The sequence below is a fragment of the Empidonax traillii genome, unplaced genomic scaffold (assembly GCF_003031625.1).
Source record: "Empidonax traillii isolate 1590-97213 ecotype Southwest subspecies unplaced genomic scaffold, ASM303162v1 scaffold1783:size61636, whole genome shotgun sequence".
NCBI classification, from domain to species: domain Eukaryota; kingdom Metazoa; phylum Chordata; class Aves; order Passeriformes; family Tyrannidae; genus Empidonax; species Empidonax traillii.
Genome location: NW_020956976.1, coordinates 8838 through 27644, shown reverse-complemented (window position 1 = coordinate 27644; position 18807 = coordinate 8838). Strand labels below are relative to the sequence as shown.

Sequence of the window (18807 nt, the reverse complement as noted above, 5' to 3'; positions counted from 1 at the left end):
ACAAAGGGAGGAGTTAAAAAAAAAAGGGGCAAATGTGCTTTATTTAATGTGGGACCAGTTCCCAGTGGGCTGGTGAAATGCTGCTGTGTTTCACTGCTGCCATTCCCAGGGGAGGGAGGAAGGAATGAATGAAAGAATCATTCAGTCTGAGCTTCCCACCTGTCCTCAAGGATGATTTCCAGGGGTTTGTGCCAGTACTGAACACTCTTGGACAAGAGTGGAGTCAACTGTTGGACAAATAAAAGAGGCATCATTCCAAGGCCAAACATCCAGCACCTCTCCTGATCCCTGTTCTTTTTGCTTCCTGCAGATTGATTTAGAAACAGAAAGTAGCTGGTGTCAACAGATCCCTACAGATGTCTTTAATCAGGTTCCAAATGTGTAACAATGGGACAAAGAAGCATAATGAAATCATGTGGTTTATTTTAACACTCTTTTGGGGTCAGGAGCCAAATTGTTTCTGCTGCGTTTGGTTCTTGAAGCTGTTAGAGGTTCTTGCCATGAGTTTTTCCAGGGTTGTGATCCATGCAAGGAAGGAAGGTAGGGTTTGACCCAGTGTTTAAGTGATTTGCAATGTGGGAAATACTCAAATTGTCCCTAAAATATTATTGGCTAAACTAATGTCCTTATTTTTCTTTCATTCCCTATTACTTTGTTTCAGTTTTACTCATGTTTAGTGCATTGCAGTGCAGCTCCTCCTGCTGCTGGTGCCTCTTCTCCATGCAGAGCAATCAACTCATCCCTCTTCCCTGTTTTCCTTCCCCCAGCCCTTATCTGGGAAAGATCCGAGTAGGTGAGAAAGGAGGAGTTTATAGAGATTCTTTAAAATGACATCTACCTTAATGGGAAAAAAAAAATAAACTGCAAGCCCCAGAATTAAACGTGACAAACTATAATTGCAGGGAGCAGAGCTCTGTGTGTTTGTTTCCAAGGCTTTTAAAATCCAAGGTGTTCATTCTCCATCATTAAACCCTCGTGTTGCTCATGGTTTGTCACACCGACCACAGCGATTTGTGCTCGGGCCCTGCAGCCTCCGAAGCAGCTCCAGCCCTCTGATCTCAGCCAGGTTTGTTTTCCCCCCTGTTTACAGGTTCTGACTCAGGGTGGTGTTCTCCTTTAATCCCAGCCCTGTCATTCCTCCTGGGAGCCTGTTCTTGCGAGGAGGTTGTGGCCAACTGTTTGTGTACCTGTGGAAAAGAGAGGGAAACTTCTCTCTCATCTGCGAGTGTTTCAGTGGCTCCTTTTGCTCTCTGGGGTGTGGGGGCTGCAGGGCTGGACCTGCAGCTGCTCCAGCTGCCTTTGGTTCACGGGAGAGTCAGTTTTAATCCTTTTTTTTTTTTTTTTAAATCATGGAAGGGCTCAAAAGTACGAGTCAGTAAGAGAAACCTTTAATGTGAAGACGAACTCTGAAGTGTGGTGGGTGGAGAATCCCCTCTCTGAGGAAAACCTCTCATTCGAGTGGTTTGGGGTTAAATAAACACCATTTCTTTCTAACTCTGAGAGCAGCCCAAGGTACAGGGAATTAGGGCTTGGTTTTGCAAGGGAATTATCTGTGGATGCGTAAAGAGAACCAGGTGGGGAATATCACCCGCAGCATCAAAGATGCTTTTGTGCTGAGAATGACTGAATTAAGGTGTAACAAAGCTGCTCTGTCAACTGCCCCACCGTGCTCAGAATCTCTTTCCCTTTGCAAGCAGGAAATCTCCTGGCCCACACAGGAAAAGCAAAAGCAGTTGACAAAAGGCTGGTGATTTATCTCCTGACAGCCTCCTGCATTGTCAAACACGATTCCCTGATGCTCTGGATCTGGTGTGGGATTGATTTCCTGGTAGCCTGTTACCCAGCTGGAACCAGCACCACTGGTTCTCCTTCCTTGGAAATGGGGGATAAATCTAGTGGGTTTTGAAAATACCGTGTCCTGAGAGCTTGCAAGGGTGGTGAGGAACTGGCTGTTTGATTATTCTCTGGAAAGCTGTGTGCATAAGGCCCAGTTTTTGTTCCTCAGAACACGCTGGTGAGACTCAAGGGTTAAATTCCCCACACTGTCGCATATGGCAGTGAGCAGAATCACAGATGTTGATGATACAACATAATTAGTATTCTTTTATGTAAATGAAGGCTGTCAATGTTACCATAGTGTCTATACTCTCTCAAGCTGGAATCTCTGCCACTTGGTCTCACCAAGCCCAGACAGGATTATTGCACAATTTTTTATCCAGACCTGAGGAGAGAAATAAAGAAAGACGGGGGGAAAAAGGGTCAGGGGAGGAAGGTGGGGAGGGAGGAAGGTGGGAGGGGATGTTTCCAACTTGGAAAGAGGAGACCAGATCGGTCTTTTGTTTAGAGCAGGATTTCCAAAAGTGCCTTTCCAGGTCCTGGGATCTGGGAGGGAACGAGCCCAGCCCAAAGGAGAGGTGGGAAGGTTTCTGAGCCCCTTTGAATAAACAGCTCAGATGGTTCTTCAGGCACCGTGGGTCCCCCCAGGAGGCGGGGGCTGAAGTGGCCACTTGAGCTTTAATCTGGAGTGGAGGAGAGGGAAAGAACTGAAGAGCTTTGATTTTTTTTTCCTGAAGAGATTCCATCTTTAACAGCAATATCACCGAAAAAGGCAGTGAATAAAGCAGACTTGCATAATTTAGGACCACTAAAAATCCATTTTCTTAGCCTGGCCAGGTCTCTGCCCACCTATCCAGGTGGTGGCTCAATTCTGTCCCAAAGCCTTTGGCAGGGTGTGCTGGGGCCTTTGTTGTGTTAAACTTTGCCCCTCATAAAATGATTTTTTAACCAAATATTCTGTGTGCCAGGTCCTACACTCTCTGTGCCATCTGTAACCACTTTGTGCCTGGGATTGCTGTCCCCTGTCACTGCTATGTGTGTGTTCAGTACTGTAGTCGTAGCTGTGGAAGCAACTTAATTCAGTCTCTCCTGGATTATTCCAACAGATCCATTTTTACCACCTCTTCTACCTTTTGGCAGGTTTTTACCCATTTTTCTCTCCTCTCTAGTTCTTATTTTGCTGCAGTTCACACTTGACGACTCTTCATTACTTCCTTTTTATTGCTTGAAGAATCACCTAGAAATGAAATTTATTCAGCACAAATTTTTTTTTTTTTTTTTTTTTAATCTTTCCCCCATCTCCTCCCCCTTCGTTCACCAAGTGATCGAAGCAGCCAAAATCCAAGTGATCACAGGAGGGGCACGTTTTTCCCTCACTTTTTTTTAACTCCCATTTTTCCTCTGCCATATGTTGGGTCATCCACTACAAAAGACTCAGCGGTGAAGAGGCCCCATGTGATCAGCAGATTTACAGCTTGCCCGAAAATGAAAGCAGAAAATGAAATTCCAGAGTGCCTCTTTGCGTGTGACGTGTGTGAACATCTGAGAATTTGGGTTCCTGGGTGTGAGCGGGCTTTGGCTTCCAGATAATTCCGGTGCCCGTAATAAACGTGTCCTGTGCGCGCCGAGGGGGTTAATTAATGGTGCTCCAAACCAGCCCTGCCTGGGTTTGTTTCTGTGCATCACCGGAATATTCTCTCTGCAGGGCTTTGAAGACGGGCTGCCTGGCAGTGAAGGCTTAACTGGTGATTAAATTCTCCCCGAAGCAGCCAGGACTCGCGTGGAACATGGGGCTGCTCCGCGCCCGGGACGCTGCGTGGCGGAGGAAAGGATGTGTGACCGCGGCCCCGTGAGTAGCGTGTGGGGCTGAGCTCCTTCCCTGGGACCAGAGCCCCGCAGGGGCTGCACTGCACAATCCACAGCGCTGGCACGCCAGGGTTCAGCTGGGCTTTTCACGGGGCTGCACTCTTTGCACCTCCTCGGATGTCCCTGCAGTTCCAGCGGTCGCTCAGTAAATCAGCTGCTTTCTCGGTTTGTGTGTCTCACGTCCACACGCAGATTTTCCTTTAGGTTTCCCCTACGTGGTGCTACACGTTGAATTTTTTTTTTTTTCCCCATGCTGATTTTTTTTTTCAGCACTGGAATGTTTGGGAGGCTGTGGGAAATCAGGGAGTTCGGGGGCAGAATGTAAAGCCTGAGGACAAACGCTCTTGTTACCGCCATAATCTGATATTTCAGTGGCTTCTGCCTGAAGTTGGTAACCTCAGTCTGGTTCCTGATGATATGCATTCCAATTCCAAATTCCTTTTGAGTGTATCACTTTCAAGGGGGCAGCTAAAGATCAAACGTGTGTGTGGACTGAATGAATCCTTCTCTCCGTGGATTGGGTCAGACGTGCTGGCAGCTGTCTGGGCCGGCCTTAGGAGACAGATAGAGCTTTATTCTCTAGACCTGGTCCATCCAATATCTTTCACTGGTGCTTTTAAAAAGACTGTGCACAGAAATAGTGTCGTTGGTTCAGGGATTGACAAGACACGACATCGGTGTTTTCATAGGTCTGGTACAAAAGGAGGGCAGTGGTCACTGCCAGAGGTGCCAGAGCACAAGGAGTGTTTGGACGATGCTCTCAGGCACAGGGTGGGATTTGGGGGCGTCCTGTGCAGGGCCAGGAGTTGGACTTTGATCCCTGTGGGTCCCTTCCACCACTCCACCACGAACAGAAATTTTGCATACCTGTCGCGGCTCTAAAATCCTTCCCCTTTCCCTTTTCCTTTTGCCTCCGCAGGTCAGAGCAGCGCCGACTCCTGTGAGACATGGATAGATGCAAACATGTCGGGCGGCTACGACTCGCCCAGGACCACTCGATCCTGAACCCCCAGAAGTGGCGGTGCGTGGACTGCCAGACCACGGAGTCGCTCTGGGCCTGCCTCAAGTGCTCGCACGTGGCCTGCGGGCGCTACATCGAGGAGCACGCGCTGCGCCACTTCCAGGAGACGCGGCACCCCCTGGCCATGGAGGTGCACGACCTGTACGTGTTCTGTTACCTCTGCCAGGACTACGTCCTGAACGACAACCCCGAGGGGGACCTGAAGCTGCTGAGGAGCTCCCTGTCGGCCATCCAGGGGCAGAGGCAGGACGCCTCGGGGCGCGGCGGGCGGACGCTGCGCTCCATGGCGCTGGGGGAGGCCGCGCGCGGCCGCCGCACGAGCCCCCCGGGGCAGTCCCAGATGCTCACGGCGCTCTGGCACCGGCGCCAGGCCCTGCTGGCGAGGGCGCTGCGGACCTGGTTCGACAGGAGCTCTCGGGGGCAGCTGAAACTGCAGCAGAAGAAGCAGCTGGAGGAGCTGGAGAAGAAGAAGGAGGCGGCTCGGCAGCGGCGGCAGGAGATGAAGAGGCAGCTCCTGGAGGAGCTGGCGAACACCCCCCCCAGGAAGAGCGCGAGGCTGCTGTCCCACGTGCACAGGGAGAACTTGATTCCAAGGAAATTCAGGGAGGTGGCCTCCTCCCCTACCTCAAGGCAGGTGCAGAGCAGCAGGTTCAGACAGTTCTACTCCATCCGGCGCCAGCCCCTCATGACGCCCGGGGTGACGGGGCTGAGGAACCTGGGGAACACGTGTTACATGAACTCCATTCTGCAAGTGCTGAGTCACCTCCAGAAGTTCAGAGAATGTTTCCTGACACTCGATCTCTGTGAAACAGAAGAACTCTTGGCTAAAACTGTGAACGGGAGGGCCAGGATCCCTGGCAAACTGGCAAATGGGTCTGCTGCTAATGAGTCGGGGAAGACTGACAAAGTGGGATCATCTGGCACGCAGAGCTCGCCAGCTGGCTTAAATGGGAGCTCCTCCATAAGCCGAAGCTTAGAACTGATCCAGCCCAAGGAGCCGAGCTCAAAGCACATCTCCCTCTGCCACGAACTGCACACCCTCTTCAGAGTGATGTGGTCTGGCAAGTGGGCCCTCGTGTCCCCCTTTGCCATGCTGCACTCCGTGTGGAGCCTGATCCCGGCCTTCCGGGGCTACGATCAGCAGGACGCTCAGGAATTCCTCTGCGAGCTGCTGGATAAAGTCCAGCAGGAGCTGGAGTCGGAAGGAACGAAGCGCAGGATCCTCATCCCCTTCTCGCAGAGGAAGCTCACCAAGCAGGTCCTCAAGGTGGTCAACACCATCTTCCACGGGCAGTTGCTCAGCCAGGTACGGGCCTGCCCTGGCGCAGGGATCATTTGGAGCCATTCACACCGGGGAGCAAAGGCTCTGTGTGTTGAGGACCCCCGGATATGTGAGGAGTGGCTTAGGAGCACCTCCTGAGAAAGGTTGCTGTGCAGGTGTCAGCGTTTCCATGTTTGTCACGTTCATTATAAATTCACTTGGCTTCTGTCGCTTCAGGATGGAATCTGCACAAGCACAGAAGTTCTGACCCCTTAGATTTAAGTTTTGAATGTGATTTCAAAGTGTTTTTTCCTTTGTTTTGTCCCTTTTTGGTGTTGTTTCCATGTCTAGGAAGAATATGATGAGGGTCAGGGAGAGCATCTGTTGTTTTAGAGAACAAGCTCTGTGACAGTATTTTGCCAGCATATGAAAGTCACCTTGAGACACTGAGTGTGCCAACTGTGAACTGGTGTTCCACCTGTAAAGGTGTTTGTCTGAGGAAGGAAGCAAATCCCAGAAAGGTGAAGAGAGAAAGAAGCTTTAAATTATTTGCTTTCAGGCTGGACATAAGAAGTGTTTCCCTTGACTCACAGATCTTTGTGGAACTGCTCTGCCCTTTGGGCACGAAGCTGCCCCGTGGCTGTGACAGTCCGTGCCAGTGTGGGGTTCCAGAGCAGTATTTGTGTGTTTGTTCCATCCCCAGGTCACCTGCACAACGTGCAACTACAAATCCAACACCGTGGAGCCCTTCTGGGACCTTTCCTTGGAGTTCCCCGAGCGCTACCACTCCCTGGAGAAGGGCATTGTCCCAGTGCAGCAGGCAGAGTGCCTGCTGACCGAGATGCTGGCCAAGTTCACCGAGACCGAGGCCCTGGAGGGGAGGATCTACGCCTGCGACCAGTGCAACAGTGAGTGGGCTCTGGAGGCACCAGCTGTGTGCCTGGGGACACGGCTTGTGGCCTGCTTGGGTGGGAAAACTCTCTTCTTCTGGGCTGCTCCTGCTGGTTTGGTTCCTGCCGTTGGTAGATGCTGCTCATTTGGGCTCCAGTTGGGACCTGACGTGTCGTTTATCTCTCATCTCTGCCATTCAGCAGCACAATTCACTACAGTTTTGATACCAGCCTGTTCAGAACTGCTCTCACTTGTGTTGGAGGGGACTTCAAGAATTTTTTGGAAGAGAGGGGGCTGGATTTAGGGGCAAAAGAAGGGCTTTATCCCCTGTGCTTTTACTCATCTCTGTGTGGCAGGAAAGCTTTTCTGACACATCATCCCTATGCTGCTTGTTCTTGATTGAATCCTTGACCCAGAAATCAGAGTTTTCAAGGTGTGTAGCTGTGCCAGGTGAGAGTTTCATCCCTCTGTGGGCATTTGTTGGGAAGCACTGACCTGGCAGTATCCAGGGAGGCTCAGGTAATGTGTTATTACCTGGGAGGTGATGCACACATTTTGCTGTGCTCAGCTAGTAGATGACTTTGCTTTCCTGCAGCAGCTCTGAGTGAAAGGTCATTATATCCCTGAAAATCATTTTAGCCTGTGTGTTATCATTCAGCTCAGCCACTCTGATAAGCTGGATTTGGATTCTTTTTCATGCAGGTATTTATGGCAAACGTTCATTCCCCTGGGAGGAAAACGCCAGTGATTTGACTTGCATTGCAACTAAGCAGCTGGAGTAGCAAATACTTGTAGAGATCTGTTCTCTATCAACTGGCAAATCTGTTACCAAACATCTTCTCAGAGTGTTAGGAAATAATCCTTGACTGGATGTTCTTGGAAAAAAGCCAAATATGATTTGAATGGATTCTGATTCACAAATAACGTTCACAAATTGTCGATGCGGATGAGTTCAGCTTCATCTTAACTCAGTTTGCTTTGATTCTTTGTGAAAGCTGAATTTTAATGGTTACTTCAGAATTAAATGGCTTGGGAAGCATTAACCAGCTGGAAAGAGCCAGGGAAAGGCACCAGCCCGAGTCCAGGTGCCAGGAATGATCTGGGCAGCGCGTGTCAGACGTGCTGGAGGAGGAGGCACCCATCTGTTCTGAACTGGTGCACTGAGGTGCAGAAATCTAATTAACAGGTACATTTCTTATTGGAAGCTCTGACAGCCACCTGTCCTCCTCCTGGGACAGTCATATGTTCAGTGTCCTGCGAAGAGCAAGCACTGGGAAGAGGAGCTGTTCTCCTTCTTCTCCAGCTTTGGTTCAGGGGCTGTTTGCTGTTGGTGGAACTTTGCTGGAAGCATTTTCTGGCTTGTATTGATACCCTTGAGCTAATGCAGGCTGCTACAAGTCTTATTCTAGTGCTGCAAGTAGCAGACAGAATAAGATAGCAGGTACTGCTCTTTGTGTGCTGGAGTTGCCCTGTGGGAACTGGAGCTGCTGCAGCCCCAGGTGTCTTTGGCCTTGGCTCTGTCTTGGTGTTCCCGGTGTATTTCTCAGGGCAAAACATCAGCACAAGCAGCTTGAAGGTGACAACTCATTGTGTGATTATGAGCATCACAAAAGGGGGAGTTTTGATCCTGGAGAAGTTCCTGTGGAGGGATTCCTTATCATTTCCTTTTGTGTCCATCCCGAGCACACCTGAGCTCGACTGCTGCTGGAACGAAGAGGTCATCATGTGCTATTTTCCTCTCCTGGGAAGTAATCAAATCCTAACAATCATTGCCTTGATTTTTTGTGTGTGTGTGTGTTTTTTTGTGTCAGGCAAACGGCGAAAGTCTTCTCCTAAACCTCTTGTTCTGAGTGAAGCTAAAAAGCAGTTGCTGATCTACAGACTACCTCAGGTCCTCCGGCTGCACCTTAAACGCTTCAGGTGAGGGGACCCTCCATGGCGTCAGCAGAGACACTGGCCTCTGCTTTTTGGGAAGAACTGTGGGCCCATAACTTCTCTCACTTCCTGCTGGGTGCAGATGGATAACCTCTTACCCATCAGGCACGTGAAACCCTCTCACACTGCAATCAGGGGCAGATTTGTTTGCAGCATCTTTTCTGCCACACCCCCCACGTAATGTTTCGTAAATATTAGTCCTGGTTTCCTTGAGTTGTCCTCGAGGGCCTTTGCTGGGTTTGCAGACAGCTTGGAAGGATGGCTGGGAGATGATCGGTCGATGAGCTGAGAGATTTGTTGAAGGTGGAAGGTTGTGAGAGTTAAATGCCAGTATTGTGTATTTACCTGTTGAAGAAATGGCAGACAAAACTCAAAACATTATGAAAAGCTTCTAAGATGGTTAGGCCAGGTGTGTGGGGGGGATTTATTGATAGAACTGAGGATTTTAAAGGCTGTTTGGCTGTTGTGATCTCAACAATATCCCCGCTAATGCCATCAGTGACAGAAGGAGCTGTGTGTGCAAGGTGGCTGTAGGAGATTTTCGAGTGAAAACAAGGGAAACAGTTGGTGATGCTTCCCTGGAGGGTTGTGGAGCAGTGTCTGCCTGTGCACCCCCCTCAGCCCGGAGCAAGACCCCAAGTCTCTGATCCCTTGTGTTCGCAGGTGGTCTGAGCGCAATCACCGCGAGAAGATCGGGGTCCATGTCCTCTTTGAGCAGGTATTAAACATGGAACCTTACTGCTGCAGGGACTCTCTCTCCTCTCTTGGCAAAGAGACCCTTGTGTATGACCTCTCGGCTGTGGTGATGCATCACGGGAAGGGGTTTGGCTCAGGACACTACACAGCATATTGCTACAACACGGAGGGAGGTGCGTGTGCCTGGGGACGGGGGGCCCGACCCCACAAACCCCTCTTTTACCCCGCAGACGTGGGGTAGCTGCTGGGAAGCTTCGTGGCCAGAGCTCCTCTGGGCCCAGCTCAGCAGTCTGTTTGCCCCGCTGTGTCCCTGGTGGCGCGGTTGGTTTGTGACTCCCCCTCGCTGCGGCTCCACGGCCCTCGGGGAGCCTCCTGGTGCCCGCTGGGAGCGCCGTGAATGCCTCATTTTCTCAGGCAGAGTCACTCCGTGGAGCTGCTCCAGCTGGGTGCCTTTGCTCGGTTATCCCTGGGATGAGGAGATAAACAGAAAGTGTTTTGAGGCTGGACAGGAACTATTCATGAATAACATCCGCAGGGGGTGGGGCGGCTCCAGCAGCTGAATTGGTATTGACTCTGCCTCCTGGCTGGAGAAAGGGGGACAAATTGGCCATCTCCAGGGGATTCTTGTCTCTGCCTAATTGAGCTTTTGGGATATTATATATCGCTGATTACATTAAGATTTGGTATTTCTAAAGCACAGAAAAAAAAAAAAAAATAAAAAAGGCTCAGAATGTTTTCCGGATTAAAAGCTGTAGAGGAAAGGACAAGAGATGCTTTTTCTCCTTGCGTTGTGGATGTTTCCTATGAACAGTTTCAAAATGCACCCAGAAGGAATTCTGCCTCCCTTGCTGATGTCCTCTTTTCTCCCTTTGCTCCCCAGGGTTTTGGGTCCACTGCAACGACTCCAAACTGAATGTATGTAGCGTGGAGGAGGTGTGCAGGACCCAGGCCTACATCCTCTTTTACACTCAAAGGACGGTGCAGGACGGAGCAGGGATCTCAGAAAAACAACTCCAAGCTCAGGTGCCACCCAGGAACAGTGAGAAGGACAGCAGACCGGCATTCCCGTGATGGGGGAGCCCTGTCACTCCAGTCATCGCTCCCAGCTCCTTCTGGAACCGCTGGCGCTCGCATCTTCCCCCTCTCCGCGGGGGAGAAACTGCAGGAATGGGATCAGAGCGGGGATCTTTGCCACCTTTGGGGGGGAAGTTCTGGCAACACCAGAATCTCGGTTTTACAGAACCTTGTTGCTAAGCTGGGCCCACAGGAACGCAGGTAGGAATTTGATGCTGTGTTTCATCTCACGTGGGAGGAGGTGAGGAGCATCCCCTTGGCTTCACAGCCCTGCAGTCCCCAGCCACCCTGGCCAGGGTGGCTGGGGACTGCAGGGCTGTGAAGCCAGGGGGATGCTCCTCCATCAGCTGGGGGCAAAGCCCTGGCTAAAGTGTCAGTGCCACCAGGGCTGTGTCACCCCCCCCGTGGTTTATATTCTCTGGGCTGAACTCAACTGGCAGCTAAATTCGCTCAGAATGTGATTTGAATGCGGTTTCTTCTCTGGAGAAAGTGTGTTTAAACACACACACACACAAAATAAAAAAAAAAAACCACCCTGTAATAAAACCAGGAATGTACCTGTGTGCCAGAGCTGGCAGCAAAAACAAAGCCTGCGCTCCAGGTTTCTGCTGGAGTGGCATCACTGTCCCCAGGACTGTGAGGATTATCCAGTCTGTGGCTTGCACAGCTGCGGCAGAGGAGGCTGGTGGCGTGGGGGCAGCTCACAGTGGCAAAATCCCACTTTATTACAAAAAAAATGTGGCTCGTTCTCCTCAGGGGGAACGGAGTGGTGGGAATGGCACAGTGTGGGATTCTGTCAGTGCCTCTGGAGTGGGAACAGTCATTAGCTGGGGTTGTCACACGAGCCCAGGGCCAAGGGGAGGTGGCCTTGGATCCAAGCAGTGCCCAGAATTCACCCTGTGAGGGGTGTATTTTGTAATTTGTTCCTGCTGGGCCACCGAGGGAAGGAATGTAGTTAAATCTCAAATTCCACGTCGAGTTGGAAAGGCTACAAAAATGTCTGTAAATCTGAAATCACCCTGATTTTGGAATCCTGTGAGAAGCACAGAGCCTTAGTGGACTATTTGTAGTCACTTCTCAGCCTACAGTTGCACCTCAGGTGTGTTTTTGTAATTTGGGGTTTGGCTGTTCACGTTTCATGTTTTAATCTGAATATGGAACTGCAAAAGGAAACCCCACAACACGTTGATGTCTTTCAATCTTGGCTATTTTTTTAATGGTTAAAAGGTGAAATAATCTGAAATACAAGGTTCTTAAAAAAAAAATTGGTTCCATGTTCAGGTAGGGAAGTTGTCCAAGTGTGTTTCTCCTCTTCCCTCTTCTCCTTTTATCCTTGTCGGTGTTTGCCCCTCAGACACACCCGATGTTGTGGGAAGGGGGTGAAAAGGGGAGTCTCCCAAATCCCACTCCTCTTCCCACTGCCCCTTCCTGGGACTTTCACCCCCCTGTCCTTGGGCAAATTGAGCCCAGCAAGAAGAAATTCGGGTTGTGCCAGAGCACAGCATCACACCAGGTCTCCTCTGGCCTCCGAGCTTCCCATTTCCTGTGTCCTGACCAAGGTGCTGCTTTTTGAGCCTAAAAGAATGTCTTTTGGACAATTCAGTGTCGTTCTGAGATCACATTCTCTTTGTTTTTTTTTTGGAGGCAGTTTGCAACAGTCCCGATGAAAAGGGTTTGGTTTTGGTTCTCTAAATGTAGCAAGGGCTGGAGGGATTTATGAATGTCTTTGTATTTACTGGGTGGGGGATTTTTGGTGCTACCAGTAAATGAAATCAATAATGATGCAAAAAAAAAAAAATGCAAAACAGGCCAAACTGAGATCCAGTAACAGCAAATGTGAGTGCAGGGGAAGCTGAGTTGGGCTCAGCCAGGGAGAAGGTGACATTCCTGAAGGAATCAGGATTGTCAGATACATGATGGATTTGTTCTGGAGCAAATTATGCTCCATGAGGCAGAGAAAACTCAAATTAAAGGCAGGATAGTGCTTAGAATCGCCTTTTTCACCTGAGGTGGAAGGGAAGGCTGGTGTTTTCCCCATACATGTGTCCCTCCAGGCCTGCCTGCCCTTTAAGAGGATTATATCTGGTTTGCTCTGCTCCCAGCTGGCCCTTTGGTTCCCTCTCCCTGCATCCCAAAGCCATGCTGGCCCTTTTTTTTTTGGATAAAAATCCCACAGAAAGGCAAACCCACTGCAGCAGCAGTTGTTCCTGCAGCGAGCCCAGGCTCTGTGCCATCAGTGCTCATCTTTTGACTGAGTGTTTGGCATTCATGTTGGAATTCAGGTGGAATTGCAGCTGTCGGGGTGTGGGGTTCACAGGGAGCTGGGAGTGCTCCCATAGCCAGATTTTGTAGGGTTTGAGGTGACATCTCTGTAGTCATGAGTCTCCAAGGGATATCAGCTGAGCTGGGGAGATCCTGCAGCCAGGAAAACAACTGCCCTGATAGGGAAGGAAGGAAGTAAACTCAGATAAACCTGCCTTTCCCATCACCGTGGGGGTTCTGGAATATTTAGCTTTTATTTGGAAGCGACAGCGTATGGCACTTTTGATGCTGGTTGGTTTAGGGTTGGCTCCTGCAGGCTTGAGACAGGCAGAGCCCAGGGCTCCCTCCGTGTGGGCACTGTTTTAGAGTGTCCTGTTTGCCAGGAAGTCTCATGGAAGTCACCCCCTCCATCTGTAAGGAATTACAGGGAAGCCACTGAGGTTTGTCTGAGCAGGGGCAGATCTGTCCCTGCTTAACCATGTGGCTTCCAATTCTGCCCCTCCCCTGATGCAGATTTAGAGTGAATCCCAGTTTTAGGCTCTGTTAGAACTGATCATTAGAATGAATACCAGTTTCACAGGTAGGTGAGGTGACGTGACTCCTGTGAGGAGTTCAGCAGTCACAGCTGTGAGTGCAAACCACGTGTCTGCAACACAAACCCCTTTGTTTTGGTACAGCTGGGAGCAAGTCTGGTGTTCCATGTGCTGGGATTCCTGTCCTGGGGATCCACTCTGGCAGCAGGAGCCTTGGGAGATGCTTGGAGCAAGTGGGAGGTCCATGGCACCTCCCAGGTTGTTGATGAGGAGCAGGAAGTCAGGCTTGGGAGGGAACTGTTCCCAGCACATCCTTATCCCATCCAACCTGTGAGTAAATGGGATTTCCTTAATTCTGTGTTTTTGAGAGGGAAGAATCTTCATGTGTCCATGGCCAGGTGTGGCCCAGCATCTGCTGGAGCAGTTGGAAACCACTTTATTGTAGGTAACTTTGTTCCACTTAGCAAGTTGGTTACATAAATTTGCCTTGATTATCCCTTTTCCTGCCCGTATTCCCAAGCTAAACTATGCATTCCACCAAAAAAACAGTTTCTCTGCAAAGCACTGAAAAAAACCTTCCAGTTTTTTACCCCCGAACCAGTCTCTGGTCTGGCTTTGAAGCTGTCCATGTGAGGCAGCAAGGGGGATAACAGACCTGCAGTGCTGGATGTCAGGCTTTGCTGTGCCACTCCTGCTGACCTGAGGACTGGGAGCCAGGATTAAATTGTCTTCTTTTTAGAATTTTTTTTTTTTTCCTTAATGCCAGCCAGGCCCCTCCAGCCAGCCCAGTCAGCTGGAATCTGTCAGAGCAAGGAGTAAAAACTCCAGGGGGGTTTTGGTGGGAAGCACCTTCTGTCCCAAACCTAATGCTAATTCCTGGTTTAGAAATGGAAAAAAAAAAAAAAAAAATCCCAGTTGCCATTGTCCTGGCAGCAGTGCTGCAGGATGGGCAGGATGCTTCCACTTCTGGGAGCTTCCCCGCTGCCCTGAGTCAGGGCAGAGTTCAGGCTGATCTTCAGCACCTCCAAACACTTAGTCCTGCTCTCAGCTGAGCTTCCTGGCAGGGAGCTGCTGGCAGAGGCTGCACAGGAGAGGAGTTTTCCCTCAGTATGGAATCCCCTGGCAGCCCCTGTGAAAACAGGAGGGGAGTGCTTGTTTGGCTGAGGAGCCAAGCTGGAGCTTGGGTGGATTGCCTGGATTTTTCAGTGGATTTAAGTCAGAACAGCCTCGAGTTTCTGCTCCAGCTTCATTCCTGACATCACTAATGAGCTGAGCTGACTTGTGCCAGGCTGGGAGTGTCCTCCTCAAGGACACTGCCAGGCAGCAGCAAGCGAGGGAGAATCCAGTTAATCAATTAATTAAGGGCTACAAGGATGGTGAAGGCTCTGGAGAGGAAGCCTTGTGAGGGATGGCTGAGGGCACTGGGCCTGAGCAGAGAGCTCAGGGGGCTGCAGGTTCCTCACAGAGCTCTGAGCTCTGCTCTGGGTGAGCAGGGACAGCACCCATGGAATGGCTGGAGCTGTGTCAGGGCAGGCTCAGGGTGGATCTCAGGACAAGGTTCTTCCCCCAGAGGGTGGTTGGCACTGAACAGGCTCCCCAGGGCAGTGGGCACAGCCCCAAGGCTGCCAGAGCTGCAGGAGGGTTTGGACAAAGCTCTGAGGGACAGGGTGGGATGTTGGGGTGTCTGTGCAGGGCCAGGGGTTGGTCCTTGTGGGTCCCTTCCAGCTCAGGATATTCCATGATTCCTGACTGTTCCTGGCAGTCTGTCCAGCTGCCTCCTGATCCCCATCAGCTTTTCTTACAGTCAGGTTTGTTCCCAACATCCCCAAGTCACCCCTGGCAGCCTCCACAGGCACAGCCTGGCCCCTGCCTGACCCCAGGCTGGGGGAGATTAGTGTGAGTAAATCAAAACTAAGATTAACTATAAAGGGACTGAAATGTCCTAATTAATCCCCTTTTCCTGCAGAAACTGTTTCTGCATAACTTGGATTATCCCGACTTCAAAAGAATTTCATTTCTTTACAGGATGTCCAAACACCAGCTTTGAAAACAGCATTTTTAAGGATTGTTATGGGGAGTGGAATGAGGGGGGTGGGTTTTTTGGGGGGGGGGGAGCAGGTGAGGGGCAGTTCTGTCCTCCAGACATGGGAACAGCTGCTCCAGGAGAATGTCCTGAACTAAAACCCTGTGAAACTGTCCAAAGAATGTGAAGCCATGCTGCACCCCACTGCCACGGCTCTCAGGGCTGGGAGCTCCTCCTGCTCCTCCACAGCACCTTCCAGGAGCACCCTGTGAGCAAATCACAGCCTCAGCATCCCCGTGGTGCTTCCACCGTCCCCGGCAGCTGTTCCAGCCTCAGCCCAGGGCACCCCATGCTATGCAACACCAAATGGCTTCTCCTCCCACACGCAGCCATCGCTCCTCTGCATCCCCCAGCCTTCTCCCACACGGACATTTCCCAGGAAACCTGGCGGCTGGAGTTCCCCTGGGGCTCGTCCCGGCTCGGATTTTCCTTTGCAGAAGCAGCAGATGGGTCCCGGGTTCAGCCCAGGGCTGGGCTCGGCCCTTTTGTCTCTCGGGTGTGAAATATAAATCATGTTTTTATGATTTTTTTGTAAATCTTTACTCTTTTTACACCTTGTTTTTGTAAGCTGAAGTTTCTTATTAAAAGAAAAAAAAAAAAAAGAAGAAGAAATTCCAGCGGGCTGTGTTGTTGTTATTCCATAGACTTTAATAAACATCTGGGTGGGGGTAGAGGAGGAAATTCCACAAACATCCTTGAGAAAACCATTCTTGCTGTGCCTTGAGGAATGAATTGGAAATAAATTCTTCCTCTCAGCCTTAAATCTTTCCCCCTTGTCACTGCCTGGAGCAGGACAGGAGGGGCTCTGAGCAGCAGCTCTGCAGGGGAGGAGAACCACGTCCTTGCAGGAATGCAGCGAACCCGGCGCGGCCCAACGCGGCTCCGGTCCCGGTGGGAGGGCGAGCTCTGCTCCCTGCAGCTCCAGGAATTCCTGGGACAGGGATTCAGCGGTGTTAACGGAGGTGATTTCTGGCATGTGGCAGCTTAGTGACAGCTTTACAGCCCTTCGTGAGGTCAAGTCAGCGGTCATTGGGGTGTCTGTGCAGGGCCAGGGGCTGGAGTGGAGGATCCCTGTGGGTTCCTTCCAGCTCAGGGCATTCCATGATTCCAAGCACAGCTGTTCCCACCTTCCCAGATCCCTCCTGGTCCCCTCCCTCCCCCTGACCCCGGACTCACCGGCTCTACGGGACGGGCTGCGGGGCCATCAGGTCGATGTCCGTCAGGTTCCGGGCGACCCAGACCCCGGCAGCGAACAGCCCCAGGTTCACCAGCAGGTTCCTGCAATCCCAGAGACATTTCAGCTGGAAAATCCCTCCAGGACCATCGAGCCCGGCCTGTGTCCGATCCACTCCTTGTCACCCAGCCCAGGGCACTGCGTCCCACATCCAGGCCTCCCCTGGACTCCAGCTGTTATACTGGTTTTATGTTTACATAACTTCTAGTGCAGAAACATCTGGTTTCCTTCTCCCTGGCCAGGGCTCAAGGGGGAAAACCAAGGGAGTCAACCGTGACCATTCATCTCCTGCCAAACACGGCCAGGCATCTGATTCCATGGCCTTGACTGGCCTCTAAATACGGAAAGATAAATATATTCTTTCACTAATGATCAGTTCCTTAACGAGCTGATGAAACAGATAAAGTTTGCTGGAAGGTTCATCGAGGGGTCAGCTTTGGCTCAGGGCCTGTTGTTCAGGCCTCAGAACTTCACCCTTTTCCAGGAGAAATCCCTCCTGGTGTCCAGCCTGACCTTCCCCGGGCACAGCCTGAGGCCGTTCCCTCTCCTCCTGTCCCTGTTCCCTGGGAGCAGAGCCCAAAATCCCCCCGGCTCCCCCCTCCTGGCAGAGATTGCAGAGCCAGAAGGTCCCCCCTGAGCCTCCTTTGCTCCAGGATGAGCCCCCCCAGCTCCCTCAGCTCTCCTGGTGCTCCAGACCCTTCCCAGCTCCATTCCCTTCCCTTCCCTGCTCCAGCCCCCCCAGTGTCCCTCCTGATCCGAGTGACCAGAACCGGACACAGGATTTGATGTCCCAGCAGCGCCAGCACAGGGGGACAATCCCTGCCCTGCTCCTGCTGGACACGCCACTGCTGGGACAGGACAGGGCAGGAACCGGGAGGGGGGCTCTCGATCCCAGTCCCGATGCCGGTCCCAGCCCCGGACGCGATCCAAGCTCCGCTCCCGCTCCCGGATTTGATCCCATCCCCGCTCCCGGTGCCCCCGCACCTGCGGAAGTCGTTCCGGTCGGTGGCGAAGCGGAACGCGCTGCGGAGCCACGCGCGGAGCCCCCTCGGCGGGGCCGCCACCGGCCCCGCTCCCGATCCCGACCCCGACCCCGCTCCCGCTCCCGGCGTTCCCGGGCCCGCTCCCGCCGCCGCCGCCGCCATTGCTGCCCCCGCGCGCGCCGGGCGATGGCGTCGCCGGCGCGGCGTGACGTCACGGCCGTCGAGTGACATCACTGCCGGTGCTCAGCGCCACGTGGGGCGCGATCGGGATCGGGATCGGGATCGGGATCAGGATCGGGATCAGCGCGGGGCTTCCCGGCACCCCTCGGGTCCGGGTTGGGCTCGGCAACCCCCGAGCTGAGCAGCCCAGGGAGGAAGGGGGTGGGATTCCCGGGAGCTGCACGGTTTTGGGGGGTTCTGCATGTCATTTTTATACTTCTTTTCTGGTACTTAAGCCCATTCTTATAAATTTAACCTTTGCAGTGACTGGTTCCATAGGCTGTGGATGTTTATTCTGAAACAATCCCTGGTCAGTTCCACTGAGCTCTGCTGGTTGGGATCGCTGATGCTCAGACCAGGAAGGGAAGGGTAAGGGGGTTTCCAAGCAGCATAAATGGTCCAGTAACTTCCTGGTGGGGTTTCTGTAGTTGCACACGTCAAACACAACACTCCTAACAGCCCTACACGTGGTGCTTTGCCATTTTCCACCTTTTAATTGCAGCCGCTTCTTCCATATGATCCAACCTCGATTATTTTATCAGACTGTTTGTAGCAGTCCCGCCACGCCGTCCGTCCAGGCTGCAGCCACGTTTGTCCCTGCTGCTGCATCCCCTTCCCAAATCCCAGCGAGCTAATTGATTTATGGCGATTAGGGGCTCTAATTAGCGGGCCAGATGGAGAGCTGTGTGTTATCTGCCCGGTGGGATCAGCCTTGGGAAGCAGCCAGCTCCGACGGCCAGCCCTCGGCCCCACACCCGGCGCGGCTCTTTTGGAGTCTCGGAAGGGTCTTACTGCACCTCGCACTTGGGGTTTTCCCTTTCATCTCCTGCTCTGCTGGCATTTGGGATCAGCGAGCTCACCTGGAGCCTCCCTTCTCCCCCCTTATCTCCTCCCCCGTTCCGGCGAGGTCACG

At 52.0% G+C, this 18807-nt stretch overlaps 2 protein-coding genes across 3 annotated transcripts; one reads left to right on the top strand and one right to left on the bottom strand.

Annotated features, from left to right (window-relative positions):
• The first annotated feature begins 2644 nt into the window (after positions 1-2644).
• USP49 (ubiquitin specific peptidase 49) lies at positions 2645-10696 on the top strand. Of its 2 annotated transcripts, XM_027908657.1 has the most exons (6): positions 2654-3685; positions 4622-6029; positions 6688-6892; positions 8687-8795; positions 9474-9679; positions 10387-10696. In XM_027908657.1, exons 2-6 carry the CDS (start codon positions 4650-4652, stop codon positions 10575-10577), a joined length of 2091 nt encoding a protein of 696 aa, XP_027764458.1. In that variant the 5' UTR covers positions 2654-3685; positions 4622-4649; the 3' UTR covers positions 10578-10696. The 2 variants fall into 2 exon arrangements, 1 of the variants encoding a protein (XP_027764458.1); XR_003573989.1 differs by lacking the exons at positions 9474-9679; positions 10387-10696 and adding an exon at positions 7578-8061 and having other exon boundaries at positions 2645-3685; positions 8687-8746.
• Positions 10697-16085: 5389 nt separating this feature from the next.
• On the bottom strand, positions 16086-17837 carry TOMM6 (translocase of outer mitochondrial membrane 6). Its single transcript, XM_027908661.1, has 3 exons — positions 17677-17837; positions 16635-16736; positions 16086-16389 (listed from the first exon to the last, which is right to left on the bottom strand). The coding sequence occupies exons 1-2, from the start codon at positions 17835-17837 to the stop codon at positions 16640-16642; spliced, it is 258 nt and encodes an 85-aa protein (XP_027764462.1). The 3' UTR covers positions 16086-16389; positions 16635-16639.
• Between the last annotated feature and the right edge of the window lie 970 nt (positions 17838-18807).

Bases quoted from the DNA above. Each gene is read 5' to 3' on its own strand.
- USP49 (XM_027908657.1), top strand. From the start codon at position 4,650: ATGGATAGATGCAAACATGTCGGGCGGCTACGACTCGCCCAGGACCAC. The intron at 6,893-8,686 runs GTGAGTGGGCTC...TTTTTGTGTCAG, and splicing joins CGCCTGCGACCAGTGCAACA to GCAAACGGCGAAAGTCTTCT. The intron at 9,680-10,386 runs GTGCGTGTGCCT...TTTGCTCCCCAG, and splicing joins TTGCTACAACACGGAGGGAG to GGTTTTGGGTCCACTGCAAC.
- TOMM6 (XM_027908661.1), bottom strand. From the start codon at position 17,837: ATGGCGGCGGCGGCGGCGGGAGCGGGCCCGGGAACGCCGGGAGCGGGA. The intron at 16,737-17,676 runs GTGCGGGGGCAC...CTGGGATTGCAG, and splicing joins GACCGGAACGACTTCCGCAG to GAACCTGCTGGTGAACCTGG.